General features: G+C 44.5%; 1 protein-coding gene across 1 annotated transcript in view; it reads left to right on the top strand.

The window, feature by feature from the left end:
- Positions 1–26,509, top strand: part of LOC126153633 (uncharacterized) — a 558,426-nt gene that overhangs the window by 496,123 nt on the left and 35,794 nt on the right. Inside the window, exon 15 of the mRNA XM_049916084.1 lies at positions 12,350–12,493. Within this exon, the coding sequence (XP_049772041.1) occupies positions 12,350–12,493 (144 nt within the window). The remainder of the gene's footprint in view (positions 1–12,349; positions 12,494–26,509) is intronic.

Genomic DNA, 26,509 nt, shown 5'->3' with positions numbered 1-26,509 from the left:
GGTAATGATGGAATTCAATGTGGTGTTGGCCGACCCTTAGCCTTGATGACACCTCCTAGTCTCGCAGGCATACGTTTAATCAGGTTCAAATGGTTCAAATGGCTCTGAGCACTATGGGACTTAACTTCTGAGGTCATCAGTCCCCTAGAACTTAGAACTATTTAAACCTAACTAACCTAAGGACATCACACACATCCATGCCCGAGGCAGGATTCGAACCGGCGACCGTAGCGGTCGCGTGGCTCCAGACTGTAGCGCCTAGAACCGCACGGCCACTCCGGCCGGCTTTAATCAGGTGCTGGAAGGTTTCTTGGGAAATGGCAGCCCATTCTTCACGGAGTGCTGCACTGAGGAGAGGTATCGATGTCGGTCGGTGAGCACGAAGTCGGCTTTCCAAAACGCGCCAGAGGCGTTCTATAGGATTCAGTTCAGGACTCTGTGCAGGCCAGTCAATTACAGGGATGTTATTGTCGTGTAACCACTCCGCCATACGCCGTGCATTACGAACAGGTGCTCAATCGTGTTGAAAAATGCAATCGCCATACCCGAATTGCTCTTCAACACTGGGAAGCAAGAAGTTGCGTAAAACATCAATGTAGGCGTGTGCTGTAATAGTGCCACGCAAAACAACAAGGGGAGCAAGCCCTCTCAATGAAAAACACGACCACACTATAAAACCACCGCTTCCGAATTTTACTGTTGGCACTATGCGCGCTGGCAGCTGTCTTTCACTGGGCTTTCGCCGTACCCACACACTGCCATCGGATCGCCACATTGTGTACCGTGTTTCGTCTCTCCACACAACGTTCTTCCACTGCTCAATCGTCCAATGTTTACGCTCTTTACACCAAGCGAAGCGTCGTTTGGCATTTACCGGCGTGATGTGTGACTTACGAAAAGCCGATCGCCCATGAAATCCAAATTTTCTCACCTCCCGCCTAACTGTCATAGTACTTGCAGTGGATCCTGATGCAGTTTGGAATTCCTGTGTGATGGTCTGGATAGATGTCTGCCTATTACACATTACGATCCTCTTCAACTGTCGGCGGTCTCTGTCAGTCAACAGACGAGGTTTTGTGCTGTACGTTTCCACTTCAGTATCACATCGGAAACAATGAACCTAGGGATGTTTAGGAGTGTGGAAATCTCGCGTACAGACGTATGACGCTAGTGACACCCAGTCACCTGATCACGTACGAAGTCCGTGAGTTCCGCGGAGCGCCCCATTCTGCTGTCTCAAGATGTACAATGACTACTGAGGTCGCTGATATGGGGTACTTGGCAGAAGGTGGCAGCACAATGCACCTAATATGAAAAACGTATGTTTTTGGAGGTGTCCGGATACTTTTAATCAAATAGTGTATGTGACCATTTTGGTTGATCGGGTCCATCCCATCATACAATGCTTGTTTTGCCGTGGTGACGCTGTGTTCTAAGACGGCAGAGCCCCTGTTCACACAACTTGCATCGTCCAGCACTTCTTTTGTGACTACGATGATGAAGTGTAGCATGTCCTGTGGGTACCACAGGCACCAGGTCTCAATATTACTGAGCCTTTGTGATCTACTTTGGAGAGAAGGGTGCGTGATCGCTACTCACCTCCTTTATCGTTGCCTGAACTTGTCATTATTTTACAGGCTAAACGGTATAAGCTTCCCTCGAAAACTGTACAGAACTTGTGTTTATTCATTCCAGGACGAGTGAAAGCTGTTTTGAATACCACCGATTTACCTATAGCGTATTAGGCATGGCAATGTGTCGTGTTTTTGATGTTTCCGCTCCCTGTATAATGAAACTGAATCTAACTCTTATGGAGGAGCATGTCAGGACTGAAACAAGGATCAGAATAGTGAAAAACGAGCTCGTAAGAGTCTCTCATTTTGTGAAAAGTTAGTAACCCTTTATATTTTGTTCAGAAATGAATACAAAGTATCGTGTCTCATATACAAGTGCCATTCAACGGACTACGTCACTTTAAATGACAACACATTTACAAAAGCCAGAGAAACAGTCCAGTACTGATAGTAACCCGGTGGTGGTATCCCGGCGGTGGTGGTAGTAAGTTCCTATGAGACCAAACTGCTGAGGTCATCGGTCCCTAGGCTTACACACTACTTAATCTAACTTAAACTAACTTACGCTAAGGAAAACACACACACACCCACGCCCAAGGGAGGATTCGAACTTCCGACGCGGGCAGCCGCGCGAACCGTGGAAAGCTGCCCTAGACCACACGACTACACTGCGTGGCCTCATAGTAATACCCATAGTATTATTCAGAAGGTGGGAAGCAATGAGGTAAACTACTTGCAGACTCAGATGAATGAAAAGAAAACGATATCGATTCGCATATGTTCCAACCGAGTGTTGAAACCATATAAAGTACTAATATTGCTCACACAATATTCAGTCCAAAAGTATTTCACGTGAATAAATATGAAAACAACGTAATGGGTAAATACGTAAATGCTGCGCAAGCAAGCAACTGTCTTACCACAATCCTCGACAATGTTGCTTCAATGAACGCATTTCAATATAACAAGACAAGCATATACAGCGTGAATAAAAGAACGCCGCAGTTGGAGGTCGGCAAGCGATTCCTCACCCAGCTTCAAAACAAAAGTTTGTGTTGCAAAATCAGATCGGGTGCATTTTGAAAACAAATGAATGAAAACAAGAAGCCGGCCGCTGAGGTCGAGCGCTTCTAGAGGCGTCAATCCGGAACCACGCGGCTGCTACGGTCGCAGGTTCGAATCCTGCCCCGGGCATGGATGCGTGTGATGTCCTTAGTTTAGTTAGGTTTAAGTAGTTCTATGTCTAGGGGACTGATGACCTCAGATGTCAAGTCCCATAGTGCTTAGAGCCATTTGAACCATTTGAACAACTATGTACCGAAATTGTGAGCCGCCACGCGCGGAACCTCAAGTTTAAGCACCACGACGGACACGTAGGTGATGTATTGTTTGACCATGAGTGTTTCGGCCTGCATACGATCAGGGTTTTCGAACTCCCGTTCGAGATCCCTCCGGACGTCGTCATGTCGGCTTTTAAACCGTATGGCAATGTACTCCGCCACCTGGCTGAAAAATGAAGCCGTCTTACTTGGTTATAGGAGAACGAAGGGCCATCGTTATGTATGACAGACAGCGCCGTAGCTGCGCCGGTTGCGGTCAGGAAGGGCATGTCCGCCAAAACTGTCTCCAGCACCGGCTTGTACAGACACCGCCCAGCTACGCCGCCTCCAATATGCCATCCACAGTTCTTCCTGTCACCTATGCCGCAGTCACAGCACCAACTGCCGATCTACCGCATGGCCCGCATCTCGTGGTCGTGCGGTAGCGTTCTCGCTTCCCACGCCCGGGTTCCCGGGTTCGATTCCCGGCGGGGTCAGGGATTTTCTCTGCCTCGTGATGGCTGGGTGTTGTGTGATGTCCTTAGGTTAGCAGGTTTAAGTAGTTCTAAGTTCTAGGGGACTGATGACCTAAGATGTTAAGTCCCATAGTGCTCAGAGCCATTTGAACCATCTACCGCATGACCCACGCGACCCGTCGCAGGTGATGACTACCGTCGTGGAGACTGGTCCGACACTTTTCACGTCACTGCAACCACTGTCGGGAGGAGACACTCACCTGCGTATTACCGCTGACCGCGACACGAAGATGGATCTGACGCCTGGCATTGTACCGACTTCCGCCTTCCTTCCACCCGGCAAGAAGGTGATGGACAACCACTCCCATTCCAACACAGAACGGCACGTACGTAAACAAAATGCCCCACGGAAGCGCCGGAAGCGCCACCGTGCGCCTTCGGATGATTATCTCCAAAGAATGGGGCCACAAGATGACGATAACATGTCTGATGACGCAAAGTCCTCTGACACGCAGATGGCGGACAATAATGTTCCTCCTCCTCACCCCACGACAGCTTCTACATCTACATCTACATCTACATTTATACTCCGCAAGCCACCCAACGGTGCGTGGCGGAGGGCACTTTACGTGCCATTGTCATTACCTCCCTTTCCTGTTCCAGTCGCGTATGGTTCGCGGGAAGAACGACTGTCTGAAAGCCTCCGTGCGCGCTCTAATCTCTCTAATTTTACATTCGTGATCTCCTCGGGAGGTATAAGTAGGGGGAAGCAATATATTCGATACCTCATCCAGAAACGCACCCTCTCGAAACCTGGCGAGCAAGCTACACCGCGATGCAGAGCGCCTCTCTTGCAGAGTCTGCCACTTGAGTTTGTTAAACATCTCCGTAACGCTATCACGGTTACCAAATAACCCTGTGACGAAACGCGCCGCTCTTCTTTGGATCTTCTCTATCTCCTCCGTCAACCCGATCTGGTACGGATCCCACACTGATGCGCAATACTCAAGTATAGGTCGAACAAGTGTTTTGTAAGCCACCTCTTTTGTTGATGGACGTAGTGACGCGGCGGTGCAGAACCCTCCTTTAAGCATCCAGATATAGACATCGACCTCCTTCAGGAGTTCTATGTCGAGGATTCCGTCGGCCCTTTCGGATACACTGTTCACCTCTCACACGCATCTGCCACTAGTAGTGGCGTGGTAGACCCTCTCCATGATGGCCTAGTTGCAGAAGACGTCGCTTTCCTCCCTGACGCAAGAGGCACGGCTCTCACTCTGCGTGACATCAGAATCAATATCTATGCGCCCTCTGGATCGGGACGACGGCGTGAACGGTCCGCTTTCTTCGCAGATGCGGTCGCGCCCCTCTTTACGGGACGCCAGGATGCCCTAATCTTTGGTAGGGGTTTATCTCCACCCAGGCGCCGAAGGACCAACTACCACACTACGTTCCATCTCCAGCGCTCTCCTCCATCCTGACTAATCTTCACTCGTGGACTCGTGGAAGTATGTACAAGGGGATAAGGCAGGTTTCACACAATATACCAGCCATTCCTCCAGCTATATAGACCGTGTCTATCTCTCGCGCACCATTTTTCAGGAAATATGACCTGTTGCTTTTCCCAACCATGCGGCCTATATATGCACAGTCACCTTGCGTGGCCAGATAGTATGGGCGAGGCCCTTGGAAACTGAACGTGACACACCTACATTCGCCTGAATGCCGACAGCTCGTTGGGGCAATGCGGACATCATGCGCCCCTCTTCGAGGAGCTTACCCGGTCGCACTCTAATTGTGGCTGCTATGCGCCAAGCCAGCTCTTAGGAAGGCTTTGATTGATGTTGATGATGTTTCGTTTGTGGGGCGCTCAACTGCGCGGTCATCAGCGCCCGTACAAAGTCCCAATTTTTTCACAGTCCAATTTTGTACACAGTCCAATCTATTCCCTGACACGAATAATGATGGCGATCATAAAATGATGAGGACAACACAAACACCCAGTCCCCGGGCAGAGAAAATCCCCAACCCAGGTGGAAATCGAACCCGGGACCCCGTGATCCATAGTCAGCAAAGCTAGCCACTAGATCACGCGGACACGCGTTGATTGGTCACGGCAGGGTGATCGCCGTCTAGAGGCTGCAATCACTAGATTTCTACTACCGCATTCCGCGCGATTGTTCGCAACGCCTCATTCACCTGCCCATCAGCAAGCAATGACCGGCGCAAAAGCGGGGATCACAAGCCCTCACGAGGCAGCACCTCGAAGGGACAATTGTTCGTGCGCGCATCTTTGATAGAATGGACCACGAAGGTCCGTCGATGAATCATATCATAAGGGAACGCAGGCGTCGACGGGCGCTGATTCATGTTGCAACTTTAGCCTATGGTCGCTGTGTCACAACACTACATGCGATTGGGAATGCTTTCTACGCTCGCTATAGTCAACTGTTCGCGAACTGGCATCAACCCCCTGACGTGATTGAGGAAATGTCGCGCATTACATATGGCACAATACCGCGGGACTGGGGAGGAGGGCACTGCAGCTATACTGGCCGGCGCGCCTCACAAGTCGCCTGGACCCGACGGCCTCCCGTAAGAGTTTTATGGGACGTATAGCCAGTTACTGACGTCTGCCTCGACGGACTTATGCCGTGACTTGATGTCCCCTTAAGTACAGCTTCCTAATGTCTTCCTCGAACCGATGCTCGTTCCTGTTCATAAACCAAATGGTGGAACCTCTGTCAGTGACTACCGTCTCCTATCGCTCCTGAACTGTGATATGAAGATCTTTACCCAGCTTTTGGCAGCATGTCTCAGGAGGATGGCGCAATATGTGGTTTCCCATGATTAGGCCTCTTTAGGAGGTGACCACAACACCCGGACTGCATTATATCGGTACCATGACACGATCGCGCTTGCGCGGATGCGTCGCATCACAAGGGCCCTGGCCTCCCTTGATTTCAGTCAGGCCTTCAGCAGAGTTGATCACGCCTATCTGACAGCGGTGATGTGGAATATGAGATTCACAGACAGCTTAGTGGAGGTCATAATGTGTCTACTCCGGGGCACGATTCTAGGATCCTGTACAATGGTCGTCTTACGGCGCTCATCCTGGTACAACGATCGGTGCGGCATGGATGCCCTCTTTCTCCGACCCTGTACACCCTCGACATGGAACCGTTACTTTGCGGCCTCCGCCAACTCCTCACTGTATTGACTTTGGCGGACACACATTTTGTTGCACGGGCTACGCGAGCGATCTGGTCCTCCTCCTGCGCCACGTCAGGCAGCGCTGGAGTGGCTGGAATCCTACGGCGCTGCTTCGGGCAGCGTCCTTAATGCTCGCAAATCTCGCGCGTTGCCTATAGGCCGTGGGCCGCCCGGTGACTGCGTCGCTCCCCTACGGATCAGCGACGTGGTACGATGTCTGGGTATTTATTTTACAACCGACTTGCGGCGATCAGTGGCCCTTGACAGTAGACGCTTATTACGCCGAATCCGAACGGAGCTCTGTGACCATCGACTCCGAACCTTGGACATGCTGCAACGGACCCGTTTTGCTAATGTTTATGTCGTGTCGCGAATGGCGCACTTGGCTCAGACGTTCCCCATCGCGCCTTCAATGGCCAGAAGGATGTTGGCTGCATTGGGTTCCTTTATGTGTCAAGGCCTGTCATTTAAAGTCAGCTATGAGTCCCTCACCCTTCCGCAGGACAAAGGAGGACTCAATCTCTATCACGTGCACCATTGAGCAACAGCCCTCTTCGTAAGCACGCATTTCAAGATCTGGCGACTCACTTCGACATGCCTCACCAGCCTGCTGATAGTCGTCTCAGCGCCCTTTTTCTACTTGAGCTATTTCTTCCTTGGATACAGCTACATTAGGTCTGTGATTCTCCCTCCACGCCCTCGACTGCCAATATAGTCTATGCCTCGCTGGAATCGCGGCTTCCGCCGAATGTGATTGAAGAAAAAAAATCCCCTCGTCTGATGGAATGCCGTGTGGCGGACAGTGCACTCCCATACTGTTGCTTCTGACGGTTAATGGGAGCAGGTCTGCCAGTCGCGTCTCCACCGGATCCACCTGGCGCTATCACCATTACGTACCATGTGTGGCGTGCAGGATGACGATGGCCATCGACTCGTGTGCTGCGACTCAAGTAATGTTCGGCTTTTGGTCCTCCAGATGCTGGCTTTCATCACACGCACGACTCCTGGCAGCATCACCCCGCAAATGATTCTCTTCCCGGACATGGACTATTTTCCACGTGCAAATGACCTGCTCTGTGACTTGGATTAGCGGAAACGCAGTCCACTACCTGTTTGTTGATGGTCACAAATCAGCCCTTGATTTATGGCAATACCTTAACGACCGACATTATGCAGTAGTCAAGAGCCCAAAGTACCATCAATATTTCTCGAACTTTCTCCGGAATATTTTCCTCAACCCCCGCAGCTGAATCATCCATGCGAAGAGCAACTGACATATGACCCTTTCTCCATTTTACAGATCAGATACGATCCCCTCAACGGTTATTCATGCACACTTCCGAGAAGACGTGCGTCGATGATCTACTGATGTGTCTCCACCACGCGGGATTTTCTTTCCCGTTGATGTCGAAGGCGATTGCCAATCTTTGCGAGGACGTACTTGTGCGACGGGAATGGACTTATTTATGATAAAATCGATAAAGATAAAAGAATTAAATAACAAAAATAATAAATAAAAGAAAATACAAAAAAACCTTCCATGTATCATACAATTAAAAAAAAAAAGAAGTTATGAAGGTCTTTCGTGATAGGGGCCATCACCTGAAGTGGTGGAGCTTTTCTTTTGGGGCTTTTTCTTAAATATTTAGTGAAAAAGTGGTAGTGGCACTAGCTTTCCTTTTTTTGTAGTTTTACATAATTTCAGGAATGCGAGAACAAAAAAATAAGAAATACAATCCCGTTAGTACTTAAAAAGTTCCCGGTAATTTAAAAAAAACCTCGTCTGCTTTTATTTTTTTATTTTTTAGATTTCTGTTCCTAGTTCTCGTCGTTTATAAGCAGGACATCATTTTGTCACGTGACAATAGCCTATTACACGATAGTGGGATCCATGAAATTGCATGCATGTGTCTACTAACAGTGCACAGCACAACCGTAACTGGTCCTGTCAAGCTCATGTAAGGCGGCCTCCCGATTGACTACAAAAACTATGAATACATCGATATGGTTTTGGCGCTGGGTGCTTCCGATAACGAAGCTGCTGCTCGTGCGTATGCTGCACGGTACCCACAAAGGTGTCATCCCGATAAGAATGTTTTTCGACGCTTGGAGCAACGCCTTCGGGAAAACGGGAATCTTCGTCCATAAGTAATCCACAGAGGTCGTCCAAGGACATACTACACAAAGAGAAGACGCGAGTCTTGAAGCCGTTCACAATCACCACGGGGAAGTACCCGTGATATGGCAAGGCAGTTGCAGATATCTCAAAGACTGGTTGCTGACGTGTTGGCACAATGAAGAACTGCTTCTATATCATTACACATTGACTCAACACCAGCGACCGGAAGACCACATTCGACGAGTACAGTTTTGTGAATGGCTTTCGCATCAGGTGGAAGATAACGAACGTTTTGTAACTAACTTAATATGGACTGAAGAATCTAGCTCCACTCGTGAAGTTATTTTCAACCTCCACAACAACCATTACTGGTCGGAACATAACCCACATGTCACCAGTGAACATGGCTTTCAGAAACGCTTTGGCATAAACCTGTGGGCTGGAATCGTAGGGGGAGTGCTTCTGGGACCTTACCTATTGCTGGGCAAGTTGAATGCTCCCGGTATTGTACGTTTCTTTGTAATACTTTGCCTGACGCATTAGAAATTGTTCCACTTGGTGCGGCAGCTATGGTTTCAGCATGATGGTACACGGCCACACTTTGGAATAAATGTACGTAATTATTTTTTAAAAAAATTTCAAATGTGTGTCAGTTCTTAAGGGACCAAACTGCAGAGGTCATCGGTCCATAGGCTTACACACTTCTTCAACTAACTTATGCTAAGAACAACACACACACTCATGCCCGAGGGAGGACTCGAACTTCCAGCAGTCAATGACATGGCGCCTCTAACCGCGCGGCAATTATTTAAATACGCGTTTGGAGGGAAATGGTTGGTCGTTCCCCGGAGCTTAATCCGCTACATTTTATTATTTGTGTGAACTCTTAAAGAAACAAGTTTATAGTACTCCACCCATGGATGTTCATGGCCTAATAGATCTCGTGCACGCCGTTTCGGCAATGTTTGACGGAGCGAGTGGCGAACTGACTGCAAACGCAAGATGGTCGCTTTGAGCACCTTCTCCAAACTGAACGTTGCTCGCATTTGTACATGCCGGCGCTGTGAAGATAAACCTGACCGTCGTGTGTACGGAATGGAATTACTGTGCGTAGCATAATGTGCAATCTAGTGTAGCCTACCTATTGTGCTTTTTGTACCACATTGGGTACAGACAATGTTACTGTATCCACTATTATTTTCTATTGACTTTATTTGTGTCAAGGACGAAACAAAATGGTCGTTTACATGTGAAAGAAGCTCATGTTATACAGGGTGGTCCATTGATAGTGACCGGGCCAAATAACTCAATAAATAAGCATCAAACGAAAAAACTATAAAGAACGAAACTCGCCTAGCTTGAAGGGGGAAACCAGATGGCGCTATGGTTGGTCCGCTAGATGGTGCTGCCATAGGTCAAACGGATATCAACTGCGTTTTTTTTAAATAGGAACCTCCATTTTTATTATATATTCGTGTAGTACGTAAAGAAATGTGAATGATTTAGTTGGACCACTTTTTTCGCCGGATAGTTACCTTATTTAAGGAAACAGGAAGTGTTCAGCCACATGTGAAACGTCAACCACGACCTGCAACAAATGATGATGCCTAAGTAGGTGTTTTAGCTGCTGTCGCGGCTAATCCGCACATCAGTAGCAGACAAACCGCGAGAGAATCGGGAATCTCAAAAACGTCGGTGTTGAGAATGCTACATCAGCATCGATTGCACCCATACCATATTTCTATGCACCAGGAATTGCATGGCGACGACTTTGAACGTCGTGTACAATTCTGCTACTGGGCACAAGAGAAATTACGGGACGATGACAGATTTTTTTCACGCATTCTATTTAGCGACGAAGCGTCATTCACCAACAGCGGTAACGTAAACCGGCATAATATGCACTACTGGGCAATGGAAAATCCACGATGGCTGCTACAAGTGGAACATCAGCGACCCTGGCGGGTTAATGTATGGTACGGCATTATGGGAGGAAGGATAATTGGCCCCCATTTTATAGATGTCAATTGAAATTGTACAATGTATGCTGATTTCCTACGCAATGTTCTACCTATGTTACTACTAGATGTTTCACTGCATGACAGAATGGCGATGTACTTCTCACATGATGGATGTCCGGCACATAGCTCGTGTGCGGTTGAAGCGGTATCGGATAGCATATTTCATGACAGGTGGATCGGTCGTCGAAGCACTATACCATGGCCCGCACGTTCACCGGATCTGACATCCCCGGATTTCTTTCTGTGGGAAAGCTGATATTTGCAACCGTGATCCACCGACAACGCCTGACAACATGCGTCAGCGCATTGTCAATGTATGTGCGAACATTACGAAAGGCGAACTACATGCTGTTGAGAGGAATGTGATTACACGTATTGCCAAATGCATTGAATTTGACGGACATCATTTTGAGCGTTTATTGCACTAATGTGGTATTTACAGGTAATCACGCTATAACAGCATGCGTTCTCAGAAATGATAAGTTCACAAAGGTACATGTATCACACTGGAACAACCAAAATAAAATGTTCAAACGTACCTACGTTCTGTATTTTAATTTAAAAACCCACCTGTTACCAACTGATCGTCTAAAATTGTGAGCCATACGTTTGTGACTATTATAGCGCCATCTATCACAAAGCGAAAAAAGCGGTACAACTAAAACATTCATATTTCTTTACGTACTACAAGAATATGTAATAAAAAATGGGGGTTCCTATTTTAAAAAACGCAGTTGATATACGTTTGACCTATGGCAGCACCATCTAGCGGGCCAACAATATCGCCTTCTGGTTTCCCCCTTCAAGCTAGACAAGTTTCGTTCTTTGTAGTTTTTTCGTTTGACGCTTATTTCGTGACATATTTGGCCCGGTCACGATCAATGGTCCACCGTGTTCATTAATGTTTAAATAAAGGTAACAATAACAGTAAGAAATAGACAAGGTACCGCATTGTGGAGGTGTAATTTGGATGCAGTTTGATGCTTTAACTGGAAAAAAATTTCTGCGTGAGAGCGACTCAAACATCGCCAAAGCTGCATCTCCGTTCCCCACGGCGTTGCGTCGTCTCACTGGGCAAACGGTACAGCTCCAGCAGAGTGCTGCGTTCATGCTGCCTGTTCATGGCCATACTGCACGCAGTTACAGCGTAGAAAGAGCTTCGTTTTTTAAATCGGATTTCTATTAAGGCTACTGCCGGGACTAGGTTTTTCTAGATACACTTTTGTCTTGAATTGGGATGAGTAATCGCATGCCGACCGCCAAGTGCGATATTTGTTCTTCACCCTGTATACTAAATTGCTGGGCAGATCCAACTAGCAGTAAAGTAGATCATGTTCATGGCAGGAGGAGGAAAACTTTGCCCTACAAGTCAAAAGGATCGTTGCTAACCGGTCTTCCTGTCAAACAGTACTATTGGCTGGTTTTCTCAAAGTTTAAATAGCATGCTAAAACATGTTTTGCGGTGCTTAACGAAAGATGGATCTACTCTAACAGATGGAAGACTGGCTATATGTTCTTTGACACATACAAGTGCTTATCCATAGTATGATAGATGTCTGTAGCTGACAGCTTTGACTTATATCGCACAGCGACAGAGGTCCCATTTGATGTTCTTCTTGTCATACAGGACTCGTTCGCCGCACGGTCGGAGCAGCAGGCAGCGCTGGCCTGCCATCTGGTGGGCAACATAAAGCAGCTGCAGGTGCAGGACCCTGGCCTCGAGGACCCTTTGGCGTTCGTCAGGAACCTGTCCACGCAAGTCCTGCAGCTGGTCAGTGTCTCTCTTCCCACTTACTCTCTTAGATTACAACCAAAAACAGTTGAAGCCTTGAAAGATGGCGAATATATGAACCTACGATGGAGGTAAAAATAGAGGAGCGGTGGCATTACCTCATAAACTTGAAGCTAATTGGCCAAAACATCTGTTTCACCGCATTCATACCCCCATAGCACACCGCGGTGGCACTTTCCAGTGACGTCACTCTGCCAGTGTTGTATTTTCTACCAAAAATCATGAAATTCGTGTGACGTAATTAATGAGTGGCCCTGAGATGATGACTGTATCAGCATGACAATGCACCTTGTCATAAAGCAGCATCTGTGAGGCAATGGTTTGTGGACAACAAGATTTCCAAAATGGACTGGCCTGCCCAGAGTCCCGACCTGAACCCAGTGGAACACCTTTAGGATGAGATAGAAAGTCGTCTTCGCTCCAGACCCCAGCGTCGAACATACTACCTTCTTTGGTTTTGGATATTGAGAGAGATAGTAGACTACCTTCCTCCACAGACATTCAGACACCTCACTGAAAGTGCCCACGGCAGAGTTAAAGCCGTCATGAAAGCGGAGGGTGGACACGCCTCATATTAATATCCGCTAACAGGTATCCGGATACTTTTGATGAGACAGTGTACCTTACTTGAAACTGCAATAACTGAAAAGAACATTACAGTTACACAGCTATGTTAATAGTACAGTTCAGCAGAAATTCCTGCCAGTTCTCAACAACTATAGCAATAATCATACTGATACCCTAATAATTGAGAATACAACATAGGTGCACCGGTAGTGAGAATAACAACATCATGAGTAAGCCCAATTATAATTGGCATCGAAGAGTGATTTCAACGACGATAATTCAGACCACAAAGTACGTGTCCGCACCATCTCTATTGTTGACTGCTGTCCATACAAATGAGCTTTGCAATCACCGACTTGTTAGGCCAACAATATTTAGGCCCTGAAATCTCAGTTTTCATCTCAAATACTATTAAATACATAAAACTATTATATAAATAGAAAATAAAGGAAACAAACGAAAAATTCGGGGTAGGTATTAAAATCCATGGAGAAGAAATAAAAACTTTGAGGTTTGCCGATGACATTGTAATTCTGTCAGAGACAGCAAAGGACTTGGAAGAGCAGTTGAACGGAATGGACAGTGTCTTGAAGGGAGGATATACGTAAGATGCACATCAACAAAAGCAAAACGAGGATAATTGAATGTAGTCGAATGAAGTCGGGTGATGCTGATAGAATTAGATTAGGAAATGAGACACTTAAAGTAGTAAAGGAGTTTTGCTATTTGGGGAGCAAAATAACTGATGATGATCGAAGTAGAGAGGATATGAAATGTAGACTGGCAATGGCAAGGAAAGCGTTTATGAAGAAGAGAAATTTGTTAACATCGAGTATAGATTTAAGTGTCAGGAAGTCGTTTCTGAAAGTATTTGTATGGAGTGTAGCCATGTATGGAAGTGAAACATGGACGATAAATAGTTTAGACAAGAAGAGAATAGAAGCTTTCGAAATGTGGTGCTACAGAAGAATGCTGAAGATTAGATGGGTAGATCCTATAACTAATAAGGAGGTATTGAATAGGATTGGGGAGAAGAGAAGTTTGTGGCACAACTTGACTAGAAGAAGGGATCGGTTGGTAGGACATGTTCTGAGGCATCAAGGGATCACAAATTTAGCATTGGAGGGCAGCGTGGAGGGTAAAAATCGTACAGGGAGACCAAGAGATGAATACACTAAGCAGATTCAGAAGGATGTAGGTTGCAGTAGGTACTGGGAGATGAAGGAGCTTGCACAGGATAGATTAGCATGGAGAGCTGCATCAAACCAGTCTCAGGACTGAAGACCACAACAACAAATAGAAACACAACGTAACCACTCACTAAGCATGTAAGTTTTTTTTTACTTATGAAATGTTTCAGTCGCTTTGCTCCATCTTCAGGTGGCAGTTACGGACTTAAAATTTCGTCATTTGTTGTGTGTTTTTGTATTTTAAACGAACAGTCACCGCAGCAGTCTACTAAACGTGCGTAAAAAATCAAATGATGTTTGGAGAAAACATTTAATTTTTATACAGACATTGCCGTTGGCACCAAAAAAAAAAATGTTTGTGGTTGGAGCTCAAAATGTGAATTACCTACGTCATTACGAAATTTCCAGCGAATTATTTGCCATAAGTAAGTATTAGCGCACCTTAAGGTTTTATTCGAGTCCGGAAGCTGCTTAAGGTAAAATCTGTTTTAGGCAAATCATTAAGCGTGTACAGGATCGTGAATTTCAGATTTCCCTTAAACTTTTGGAAACTGGAAGAAAGTTCTGAATTTCAAATGGGAAGATGGTTCAAAATTAGAACCGTTCAACAAATGTCTCAATAGTAAACTTCTTTTTCTTTGAAAAGTTTTCCGTGCGCTATTCCGATTTAATGATATCATAAAAGTTGTCTTCCTGGCAGTGATGAGTTGTAAACGCTTTAGGAAACAAGCATAAATTATGTAGGACAACAGATGACCTTAAAAATACGCTTACCTACAAAATTTCCTGCAATTTCGTAGTGATTTACCGGACTTTAAAGTTTACCTTCCTGTATAATTTTCGTGGAATTTTGAGTGTCTGTCTAATAAACTACGATTTAATTAAAGATCGCCGTAAATAGTTCGTGAAGTTTGGGCACTTACCAATAAAAGAAAAATCTGTACTTCCTGGAACATTAGTGTTTAACGCCTCGTCGAATCATGGAGCATGAACACAGATAGTTACAGGGCTGAATGATAACTATCTCCTCCATGCACTGCACTTCCCAACAAATTACAGTATATTGCATTTAGTCTCTGACACAACCTCAGATACCCACAAGTTACAGTTGACAGTTGTGGCTACATTGGAACCAACTGGGGAAAGTTCATCAGCTGTCATCGAGTTTCTAAGAGCAGGATCTGTTGCTCATGTTAAAATTTATCGAAGAATGAAATGATTTTATGGTAAAAGCTACGTCGATGTTGGCACTGTGCAGCGACGCGTAAATATATGTAAGGCTGGCAGATCTGTTACAGTGGAGTTACGTGAAAAACATAGACCTGTACGACCTTTATCATCAACCAAAGAGTCATAGATGGCAACTTAATACACGATACATAGACAATTCAAGACGTGAAAAAGCTCATCAGGAAAATTAATGGGGAAAAAAACAATATTTAGTTGCAGCAAGACACATTAGGCCACACAATTTGTGACGCAACACAATATTCCATAGATAGTCGCTATACTGATGTAACCCTGAGACAAAGTTGTGCGATATGGCGTCACGAATTGATACGTTGGAAGGCGTAATGTATATATTTATTTATTGACACCACTCCTGCCGGAGGTTCGAGTCCTCCCTCGGGCATGGGTGTTCAAACGGCTCTGAGCACTATGGGACTGAACTACTGAGGTCATCAGTCCCCTAGAACTTAGAACTACTTAAACCTAACTAACCTAAGGACATCACACACATCCATGCCCGAGGCAGGATTCGAACCTGCGACCGTAGCGGTCACGCGGTTCCAAACTGAAGCGCTTAGAACCGCTCGGCCACACCGGCCGGCGGCATAGGTGTGTGTGTTTTTCTTAACATAAGTTCGTTTAAGTAGTGTGTAAGTCTAGGGACCGATGACCTAAGCAGTTTGGTCCCTTAGGTATTCACACACATTTGAACATTTACTGGCAAAAAAAGAATTGCTAATAATTAAAGTGTATTGAGTGAGTAACAAGATTTATAGTGAAGCTATTTGTGTGTTATGAAGGCAAAAGTAGCCCAAGTTATCACCTTTTTTTAAGATGTAACTTTTTGGCGTTCTTGTCTTTGCTGTGGATCTCAGTCCAAAGAATGGTTCAAATGGCTCTGAGCACTAAGGGGCTTAACATCTGAGGTCATCAGTCCCCTAGAACTTAGAACTACTTAAACCTAACTAACCTAAGGACATCACACACATCCATGCCCGAGGTAGGATTCGAACCTGCGACCGCAGCAGTCGCGCGGTTCCGGACTGAAACGCCTAGAACCGCTCGGCCACCGCGGTCGGCTCCAAAGAATGATTTGATGCATTTCTCAGTGCTAGTGTATAGTGTACAAGACTCTTCGTCTGTGCATGATTATAATTCGCTGTATCCACTTTTAAACTGCTTACTGTAGCCAGGCCTTGATCTCCCCTCCCTCCCCCCCCCCCATACACACACAAACACATCCCGCCACTATTCTGCCTGCCTCAGGATGCTTTCTATCAACCGACCCCTTCGAACTCTTCTCTTAGCAAGTGTGTGCAATGAATTTCTGTTTTCACCAGTTCGATTCAGTATTTCCTTATTATGCAACATCCCCTTAGAACAATTATACATGACTGTGCTTAAACTGACACACAATATTTTTAGCGCAACGCAATCTGACTTTCAAAAATCCCTACAAAAGAATGGCCCTGACTAACATTAACCTATACCTTTCACAAATCACTTACCTCACAAAAATCTTCATTACTCGAACTACTGCAATACAGCAAGCGCCACTACTGCCAGCTAAATAAAAGATTCAAACTACGGAAGGCACTAACTACTGATAGGCATAGTTAGCAAAATGAAAGATTTTGATAGAGAACAAACAATGTAGTTACCTTAATAGTGTTGAAAAATCATAATATACATGTTGTTGTTGTGGTCTTCAGTCCTGAGACTGGTTTGATGCAGCTCTCCATGCTACTCTATCCTGTGCAAGCTTCTTCATCTCCCAGTACCTACTGCAACCTACATCCTTCTGAATCTGCTTAGTGTATTGATCTCTTGGTCTCCCTCTACGATTTTAATCTCCACGATGCCCTCCAATGCTAAATTTGTGATCCCTCGATGCCTCAGAACATGTCCTACCAACCGATCCCTTCTTCTAGTCAAGTTGTGCCACAAACTTCTCTTCTCCCCAATCCTATTCAATACCTCCTCATTAGTTACGTGATCTACCCACCTTATCTTCAGCATTCTTCTGTAGCACCACATTTCGAAAGCTTCTATTCTCTTCTTGTCCAAACTAGTTATCGTCGATGTCTCACTTCCATACATGGCTACACTCCATACAAATACTTTCAGAAACGACTTCCTGACACTTAAATCTATACTCGATGTTAACAAATTTCTCTTCTTGAGAAACGCTTTCCTTGCCATTGCCAGTCTGCATTTTATATCCTCTCTACTTCGACCATCATCGGTTATTTTACTCCCTAAATAGCAAAACTCCTTTACTACTTTAAGTGTCTCATTTCCTAATCTAATTCCCTCAGCATCACCCGACTTAATTTGACTACATTCCATTATCCTCGTTTTGCTTTTGTTGATGTTCATCTTTTATCCTCCTTTCAAGACACCGTCCATTCCGTTCAACTGCTCTTCCAAGTCCTTTGCTGTCTCTGACAGAATTACAATGTCATCGGCGAACCTCAAAGTTTTTACTTTTTCTCCATGAATTTTAATACCTACTCCGAATTTTTCTTTTGTTTCCTTTATTGCTTGCTCAATATACAGATTGAATAACATCGGGGAGAGGCTACAACCCTGTCTTACTCCTTTCCCAACCACTGCTTCCCTTTCATGCGCCTCGACTCTTATAACTGCCATCTGGTTTCTGTACAAATTGTAAATAGCCTTTCGCTCCCTGTATTTTACCCCTGCCACCTTCAGAATTTGAAAGAGAGTATTCCAGTCAACATTGTCAAAAGCTTTCTCTAAGTCTACAAATGCAAGAAACGTAGGTTTGCCTTTTCTTAATCTTTCTTCCAAGATAAGTCGTAAGGTCAGTATTGCCTCACGTGTTCCAACATTTCTACGGAATCCAAACTGATCTTCCCCGAGGTCGGCTTCTACTAGTTTTTCCATTCGTCTGTAAAGAATTCGCGTTAGTATTTTGCAGCTGTGACTTATTAAACTGATAGTTCGGTAACTTTCACATCTGTCAACACCTGCTTTCTTTGGGATTGGAATTATTATATTCTTCTTGAAGTCTGAGGGTATTTTGCCTGTCTCATACATCGTGCTCACCAGATGGTAGAGTTTTGTCATGACTGGCTCTCCTGAGGCCATCAGTAGTTCTAATGGAATGTTGTCTACTCCCGGGGCCTTGTTTTGACTCAGGTCTTTCAGTGCTCTGTCAAACTCTTCACGCAGTATCTTATCTCCCATTTCATCTTCATCTACATCCTCTTCCATTTCCATAATATTGTCCTCAAGTACATCGCCCTTGTATAAACCCTCTATATACTCCTTCCATCTTTCTGCTTTCCCTTCTTTGCTTAGAACTGGGTTGCCATCTGAGCTCTTGATATTCATACAAGTGGTTCTCTTCTCTCCAAAGGTCTCTTTAATTTTCCTGTAGGCAGTATCTATCTTACCCCTAGTGAGACAAGCCTCTACAACCTTACATTTGTCCTCTAGCCATCCCTGCTTAGCCATTTTGCACTTCCTGTCGATTTCATTTTTGAGACGTTTATATTCCTTTTTGCCTGCTTCATTTACTGCATTTTTATATTTTCTCCTTTCATCAATTAAATTCAATATTTCTTCTGTTACCCAAGGATTTCTATTAGCCCGCGTCTTTTTACCTACTTGATCGTCTGCTGCCTTCACCACTTCATCCCTCAGAGCTACCCATTCTTCTTCTACTGTATTTCTTTCCCCCATTCCTGTCAATTGTTCCCTAATGCTCTCCCTGAAACTCTCTACAACCTCTGGTTCTTTCAGTTTATCCAGGTCCCATCTCCTTAAATTCCCACCTTTTTGCAGTTTCTTCAGTTTCAATCTGCAGTTCATAACCAATAGATTGTGGTCAGAATCTACATCTGCCCCAGGAAATGTCTTACAATTTAATACCTGGTTCCTAAATCTCTGTCTTACCATTATATAATCTATCTGAAGCCTGTCAGCATCTCCAGGCTTCTTCCATGTATACAGCCTCCTTTCATGATTCTTGAACCAAGTGTTAGCTATGATTAAGTTATGCTCTGTGCAAAATTCTACAAGGCGGCTTCCTCTTTCATTCCTTCCCCCCAATCCATATTCACCTACTATGTTTCCTTCTCTCCCTTTTCCTACTGACGAATTCCAGTCACCCATGACTATTAAATTTTCGTCTCCCTTCACTACCTGAATAATTTCTTTTATCTCGTCATACATTTCATCTATTTCTTCATCATCTGCAGAGCTAGTTGGCATATAAACTTGTACTACTGTAGTAGGCATGGGCTTTGTGTCTATCTTGGCCAACCGAGCGAGGTGGCGCAGTGGTTAGCACACTGGACTCGCATTCGGGAGGACGACGGTTCAATCCCGTCTCCGGCCATCCTGATTTAGGTTTTCCGTGATTTCCCTAAATCGCTTCAGGCAAATGCCGAGATGGTTCCTTTGAAAGGGCACGGCCGATTTCCTTCCCCATCCTTCCCTCACCCGAGCTTGCGCTCCGTCTCTAATGACCTCGTTGTCGACGGGACGTTAAACACTAATCTCCTCCTCCTCCTCTATCTTGGCCACAATAATGCGTTCACTATGCTGTTTGTAGTAGCTAACCCGCACTCCTATTTTTTTATTCATTATTAAACCTACTCCTGCATTACCCCTATTTGATTTTGTATTTATAACCCTGTAATCACCTGACCAAAAGTCTTGTTCCTCCTGCCACCGAACTTCACTAATTCCCACTATATCTAACTTTAACCTATCCATCTCCCTTTTTAAATTTTCTAACCTACCTGCCCGATTAAGTGATCTGACATTCCACGCTCCGATCCGTAGAACGCCAGTTTTCTTTCTCCTGATAACGACGTCCTCTTGAGTAGTCCCCGCCCGGAGATCCGAATGGGGGACTATTTTACCTCCGGAATATTTTACCCAAGAGGACGCCATCATCATTTAATCATACAGTAGAGCTGCATGTCCTCGGGAAAAATTACGGCTGTAGTTTCCCCTTGCTTTCAGCCGTTCGCAGTACCAGCACAGCAAGGCCGTTTTGGTTAATGTTACAAGGCCAGATCAGTCAATCATCCAGACTGTTGCCCCTGCAACTACTGAAAAGGCTGCTGCCCCTCTTCAGGAACCACATGTTTGTCTGGCCTCTCAACAGATACCCCTCCGTTGTGGTTGCACCTACGGTACGGCCATCTGTATCGCTGAGGCACGCAAGCCTCCCCACCAACGGCAAGGTCCATGGTTCATGGGGGGATAATATACATAGCAGTTCATAATATCCAGTATTACAAATTTCAAAACTCCACCATCTCTCTCCCCACTTCCACCACTGCTGGCGGCTCACCTCCAACTGCGCAACGCTACGCGCTGTTCACATCCAGCTGCCCAACACTACAATGGCAGACAACAATGCAAACTAGCCACAGACTGCACACAGCACAGCCAGTGATTTTCATACAGAGCGCTACGTAACGTTGCCAATTAGAAAACATAAACAGCCTACTTACAATTAGTTATTCGATATTCTCACCTAATCTTCAACACGACATTTTAAAAGCTTCTATTCTCTTCTTGTCTCAACTGTTTATCGTCCATGTTTCACTACTGGCAAAGACGACAAATATGTTCAGAAAAGACTTGCTAACACATTTATATTCGATGTTAAAATATTTTTCTTTTTTAGGAATGCTTTTCCTCCTGTTGCCCGTCTGTATTTAATCTCTGTTCTACTTCGACTGGGCTACTGGAAACCAAGGCTTAAATACAGTAAGCAGATTCGAATGGATGTAGGGTGCGGCAGTTATAAAGAAATGAAGAGGCTTGCACAGGACAGGCAAGCACGAAGAGCTGCATCAAATTGAAGACCACAACAGCTACTTGGGCTGTCGTCAATTATCTTGCTCCCAGATAGTTATAGTAGTCTACTGCTTTTAGCGACTCATTTCGTAATCTAATGCTGTCGTCATCACCTGACTTAATTTTTCGACACTTCATTACTCTTGTTTTGCTTCTGTTGATGTTCATCTTTGAACCTCTTTTCAAAACAGGACCCATTGCTTTCAAACGCTCTTCCAAATCCTTCGACGTCTCTTACAAAATTACGCTGTTGAGAGACCTCAAAGTTCTCATTTCCCTTCCGTGAAAGTTATTCCAAGATGTAGCTACGCTTGTCTTTACGGCCTGCTCGTGTCTATATTTAATAATATGGGGGATAGGCTTGAACCTCCGTCAACTTCTACCTCTCTTTCATTTCCTTTGAGTCTTGCAACTGCAGTCTCGTTTCTGTACAAATTGTTTGTAATCTACTGCGTATTGTGATTAGAATGGAAGCACACACACAGTAATCTACTGCGTATTGTGATTAAAATGGAAGCACACATACACCACTTCACTGCCATGACATCAAACGTGAAGGGGTCACATGACCGAGTGGTCTAAGCTCTACCCTATATAGAGGGTGTAACGGGAATAAGTGGAGATATTTCTATTGGCAACTGAGCACAGTGTACCGGACAGCGTTACATCGGTGTTTACATTATTTGCGGACCAATAATTATAGCTATTGCAAGTCGTATATTTTAGGTTGGTTAGTACCTCTAAGTACTTGTGGCAAGAGCAAGCCATTAATGTTTTCCCCTGGGCAGCAGGTCAGGTGTTGAACTGTGGGCGAGCGGACGTAGGGCAGTTGGCCTGCACCAGTATAGCCAACCTTGTCACAATCACCCACTCGTGGGCGTTCCAGATTTCGTGGTAGGCGGTAGGTGGCAGGAGTTTTTAAAACATTTCCGTTGGTTTTTCATAAGATTTTGATATAAAGCTGTTGGTAACTAATTATTACTATATGCTTTAACTTGTTGTAACTCTGCTTCATAAACTTCGTGAGTTAAAGTTACTTTCCTACCTTAAAAATCACTATAACTGAGAAAGCATTGAGCGATCAGAGAATTTTATGTCTAACAGGAATGCAAAAGTGAGCACTAGGTAAAAGAGGTTCAGTACCCCTGGTGTATACTGACAGGTCACTTATTGTTAGTGGTGCAGTTACGACTGTGCGGAAAACATCAGGTACGATATTATATGACGTGTTTGCGGGAAGACTGTTTGATGCGGAGAAAAAAGCAACACGCTGATATGTGCATATTAGGGTATCACATATAACTTATGCCCGTTACACCGTATATAGCGTTCTAAATAGAGCAGTGTGCTCTATTAATGGGGTGTGTAATATTTTGCTCAGGTGGCTAAAGTCGTTATTTCTTAAAAATATACTTTTCTGTATGACACTGGTTCACGTTACTGAATAGTCACTAGCCCTATCTGCATTATCACGAACGCAAAATCAGCATTAACAGTGCGCGCTATCGTACATTTACAGAATTGAGAGAAGTCTAAAACATGCATGAATTCGTAAATTCGATTTCATGCTTCCCCAAACTTGATAACTAAGTATTTACCACTGTTACTAAAAGCAAAATTTATTACGCCATTAAAACCAACCTAGCTTTTCACTCGTGCGCCATTACAACGTCCTTCGTGACAAATGACCTGTCCCAGGAGAATACCCAGCGTTCTCTGCGCCAAGCTTCCATGGCTATATTTAACGTGGAGTGTCACCATAAACGTAACACATTCCTCTCGACAAATTCTTTTTCAAACTGTGAGTTTTCAAATGAAAAAGATTCAGCTACAGCCATGAATTTTAAGGGCCACCTCTATATTTTATAATGTGGTGAACTTTAATATATTATACCCAAATGTTTTGACAGTGTTGACTGGAATACGTTCTTCGAACTCTGAAGATAGCATTAATAAAATGTGTGGAACGAAGATAGACTATCTGGCGTAGTATGAAGTCGAATGCACGAATCCATTCATTTTGGTGTGTGTGATTTAGACTTACGATACTGCGCACCGTTAGAGTCGCTTTTGTGTTCGTGATAATGAAGGTAAGTCTAGCGATTGTTCAGTAACGTGAAAGGAAAGCATTTTTTAATAAACAAATTGTGCTCACTAGATAGGCTACTAGACATCCTCTGAAGAGAGAACACTGCTCTCTTTACAGCGCTCTATACTGGATGCAATGGGTATAAGCACAGATATTTCTGTTGGTGACTGAGGACAGTGCACTGAACAGCATTACATCAGTATTTACATGGTTTGCTGACTAACAATAATTATAGCCGTTACAAGCTGTATGTTTCTAGGTTCAGTATTAGCTCTACATATGCGTAGCAGGTGACAATTAATACTTTCGCCTGGGCAGCAGGTCAAGTGTTGAAGTGTGGACATGTGGATGCAAAACGGTCAGTTTATACTGACAGGCGTAGTCCACTTAGAGGTGCAGTTATGACTGTGCAGAAAACATCATGTCCTGGTTGTGGGAAGACTGTTTGACACAGAGAAGAAACACCCAACATAATGATGTATGTACTTAGTAAAGTAACACATATAAAAATATCTGCACTTATAGTTGTAAGTGTAGAGCTTGTACCAGGTAGACTTCTAATCTCTTCGCCACTGGGGTGGTATACGTGTGTTCCCATTTTAACAATAACGTTGTAAAATTAAACATACTGAGGCATCTCGAACAGAATCACTTGCTCCACATCAATCAACGTGGCAGTCGGAGTAATACCCAACTTGCGCTTTACTCACATCATCCACAAAATAATAGATCAAGGAAATCAGGTATTTCTTGAGATCCGATATGCATATTACACACGAGAGTGCGATTGTATGAGATAGCAAACAAAACTTCTGAGTGATTAAGATATGTTTGTAGGCAGGACACAGCGTGTTATCGTGGACGCAGTCATTTACAGAAATAGAAGCAACTTAAGGCGTGCCTCAGGAAATTGTATTTGGGGCCTTTGTTGTTCTTGTTGTACATTAAGGACTTGGCAGACACTATTAACAGAAATCTTAAATTTTTTGGCAGATGGTACAGTTATGTATAAAGAAATACTGTCTGCAGAGAGCTGCAGTAATGTCAATTCGGATCTTGATAATATTTCGAAAACATGGAAAGATCGACAACTTGCTGGAAATGTACAAGGGCATGCTGAAAAGTAATGTTCCGAAGTTTTATGTGAAAACTCTCAAAGCTTTTTAAATACAGCAGACGTTATTCATATTATACATCTTTATTCTTTACGTCTAGATAATTATTTCTCAGTGTAGTTACCCCGGCGATGAACACATTTCTCCCAACGAGAGACGAGTTTTTGATGCCGTCACTGCAGAGTGTTTGACTCTGTTGACGGAGCCATAACCTCAGCTCTGCTTGCACCGCTTCATCACTATCATACTGAAGTCCTCCGGTGATCTTTAGGTTTTGGAAACAGATGAAAATCTGCTGGGGTCAATTCGAGAATGTGCGGAGGATGATCGATGACAGGTGTCGGACTGTTCCAAATGTCGCAGTGCTCGTGTGTGGTCTAGCATTGTCATGCTGAAGGAGAGGATGTTCCATGTTGTGGGCGAACTCTTCGAATTCGTGATTTTAGTTTTCATAGAGTCTCTCACGCACCAACATAGTTGCGTTACACACAGCAAAGCTACTCGCTACAATTCGGAGCCTCCTAGTGGCAGAGGCTTGTAACGAGCGCCAGCGAAGCGGGAAGTCAGCCGAGTAATATGCATGGTATTTAATACCTCAACCTATACTGAGAACACAATTAAAAATCGTAGGCATGCCCTTGTGCAAACAAGTAAAATTATGCACTTCATAAAACAAAGAAACGTAGATCCTATGACTATAATATCAATGATTGAAAATGGAAATCAGTTAACTGGTTCAAATAACTGGTTGAAACGATTTGTGTGGATATGAAATGGAATGACCACATAGGCTCAGTCGCAGGTAAAGTAGGCTCGGGACTTGGGTTCATTGGCAGATTTCGAGGTAAATGCAGTCAGTGCACAAAAGAGAAAGATTACAAATCACCTGTGCACCCCATCTTATAATCTATGAGGGACCCTTGCCAGATAGAAACAATAGGCGATACTGGACGCTTAGAAAGAAGGGTGGCATAAATGGACGGGGGTTTGTTCGATTCGCTGGAGAGCATCACAGAAATTCTAATCACAGCACGCACAGAGGCATTTACCTAGTCATTTTCGCCAGGTTCACTACATGATTGGAACGGGGAGAAGTCCTAACATCCTAAGTATGTACCATGCACTTCACAGTGTTTTGCAGAGTATATATGTAAGTATGTTGTAACGTTAAAATATCAAAATCGCAGCCCTGTAATGCACCAAGAACTAGTTGTCACAAAAACTACATTTCTGGGTTTCGTACCTCACTCGGTAAAAATGGAATCGTTGTAAGACGACTTTGTTGTCCGTCCGTCTCTCTGTCTGATAAGACTGTTTTTTTTCAGGATGGGTAAAGGTATCAAGTTGAAACTTGTGTCACATACGAAGGTCTATGATCCCTTAGCGGTGTAAATAATTTAAGCTTCTAAGTCAATGCAGTCAAAAAGTACGGCCACGTCACATATTTTGATCCTCACAAACTCACCGACTGATTAAACCGGTGTATCTGCACGTCGCGCCTGCTGATCCAGCGGTAAGGCGCGTGACGAAAAACTGACCGGTCGCAGGATCGAATCTCGGCCGGGCCAGCAGTTTTCCAGTCTTCGTTTTAACCTAGCCTTCGTCTCTCAACGATGTGAGGAGTCGCCAGAAAAGAAACGCTGTTGGGATTCCACGTTAAACTGAAGGTCCCCATTATAAGATTTGATAACCGGGGTGGACACGCAAAGTCGCCGAAGTAGCGTCCAATGTAGACTTGCATTAGGCCGCTGGAACACACAAAATTATTATTATTGTCTATATACGTAATTAAATCTGTACGGAACGCTCAAAGCGCAAATCCTACTTACATTTTTTTAAATTTTATTTTATTTTAGGTACAACAATTTTCCGACTAAGCACTTCGTTCTTTTACAGTATCGTGCTATCTTCAATACTAACATGATTTCACACTCACAAAGCTAAAGTTATTGACACG

The sequence above is a fragment of the Schistocerca cancellata genome, chromosome 2 (genome assembly GCF_023864275.1).
Source record: "Schistocerca cancellata isolate TAMUIC-IGC-003103 chromosome 2, iqSchCanc2.1, whole genome shotgun sequence".
Lineage (NCBI taxonomy): Eukaryota > Metazoa > Arthropoda > Insecta > Orthoptera > Acrididae > Schistocerca > Schistocerca cancellata.
Note: the sequence above shows the minus strand (reverse complement) of the source record. Positions and strands in the feature narration are given on the sequence as shown.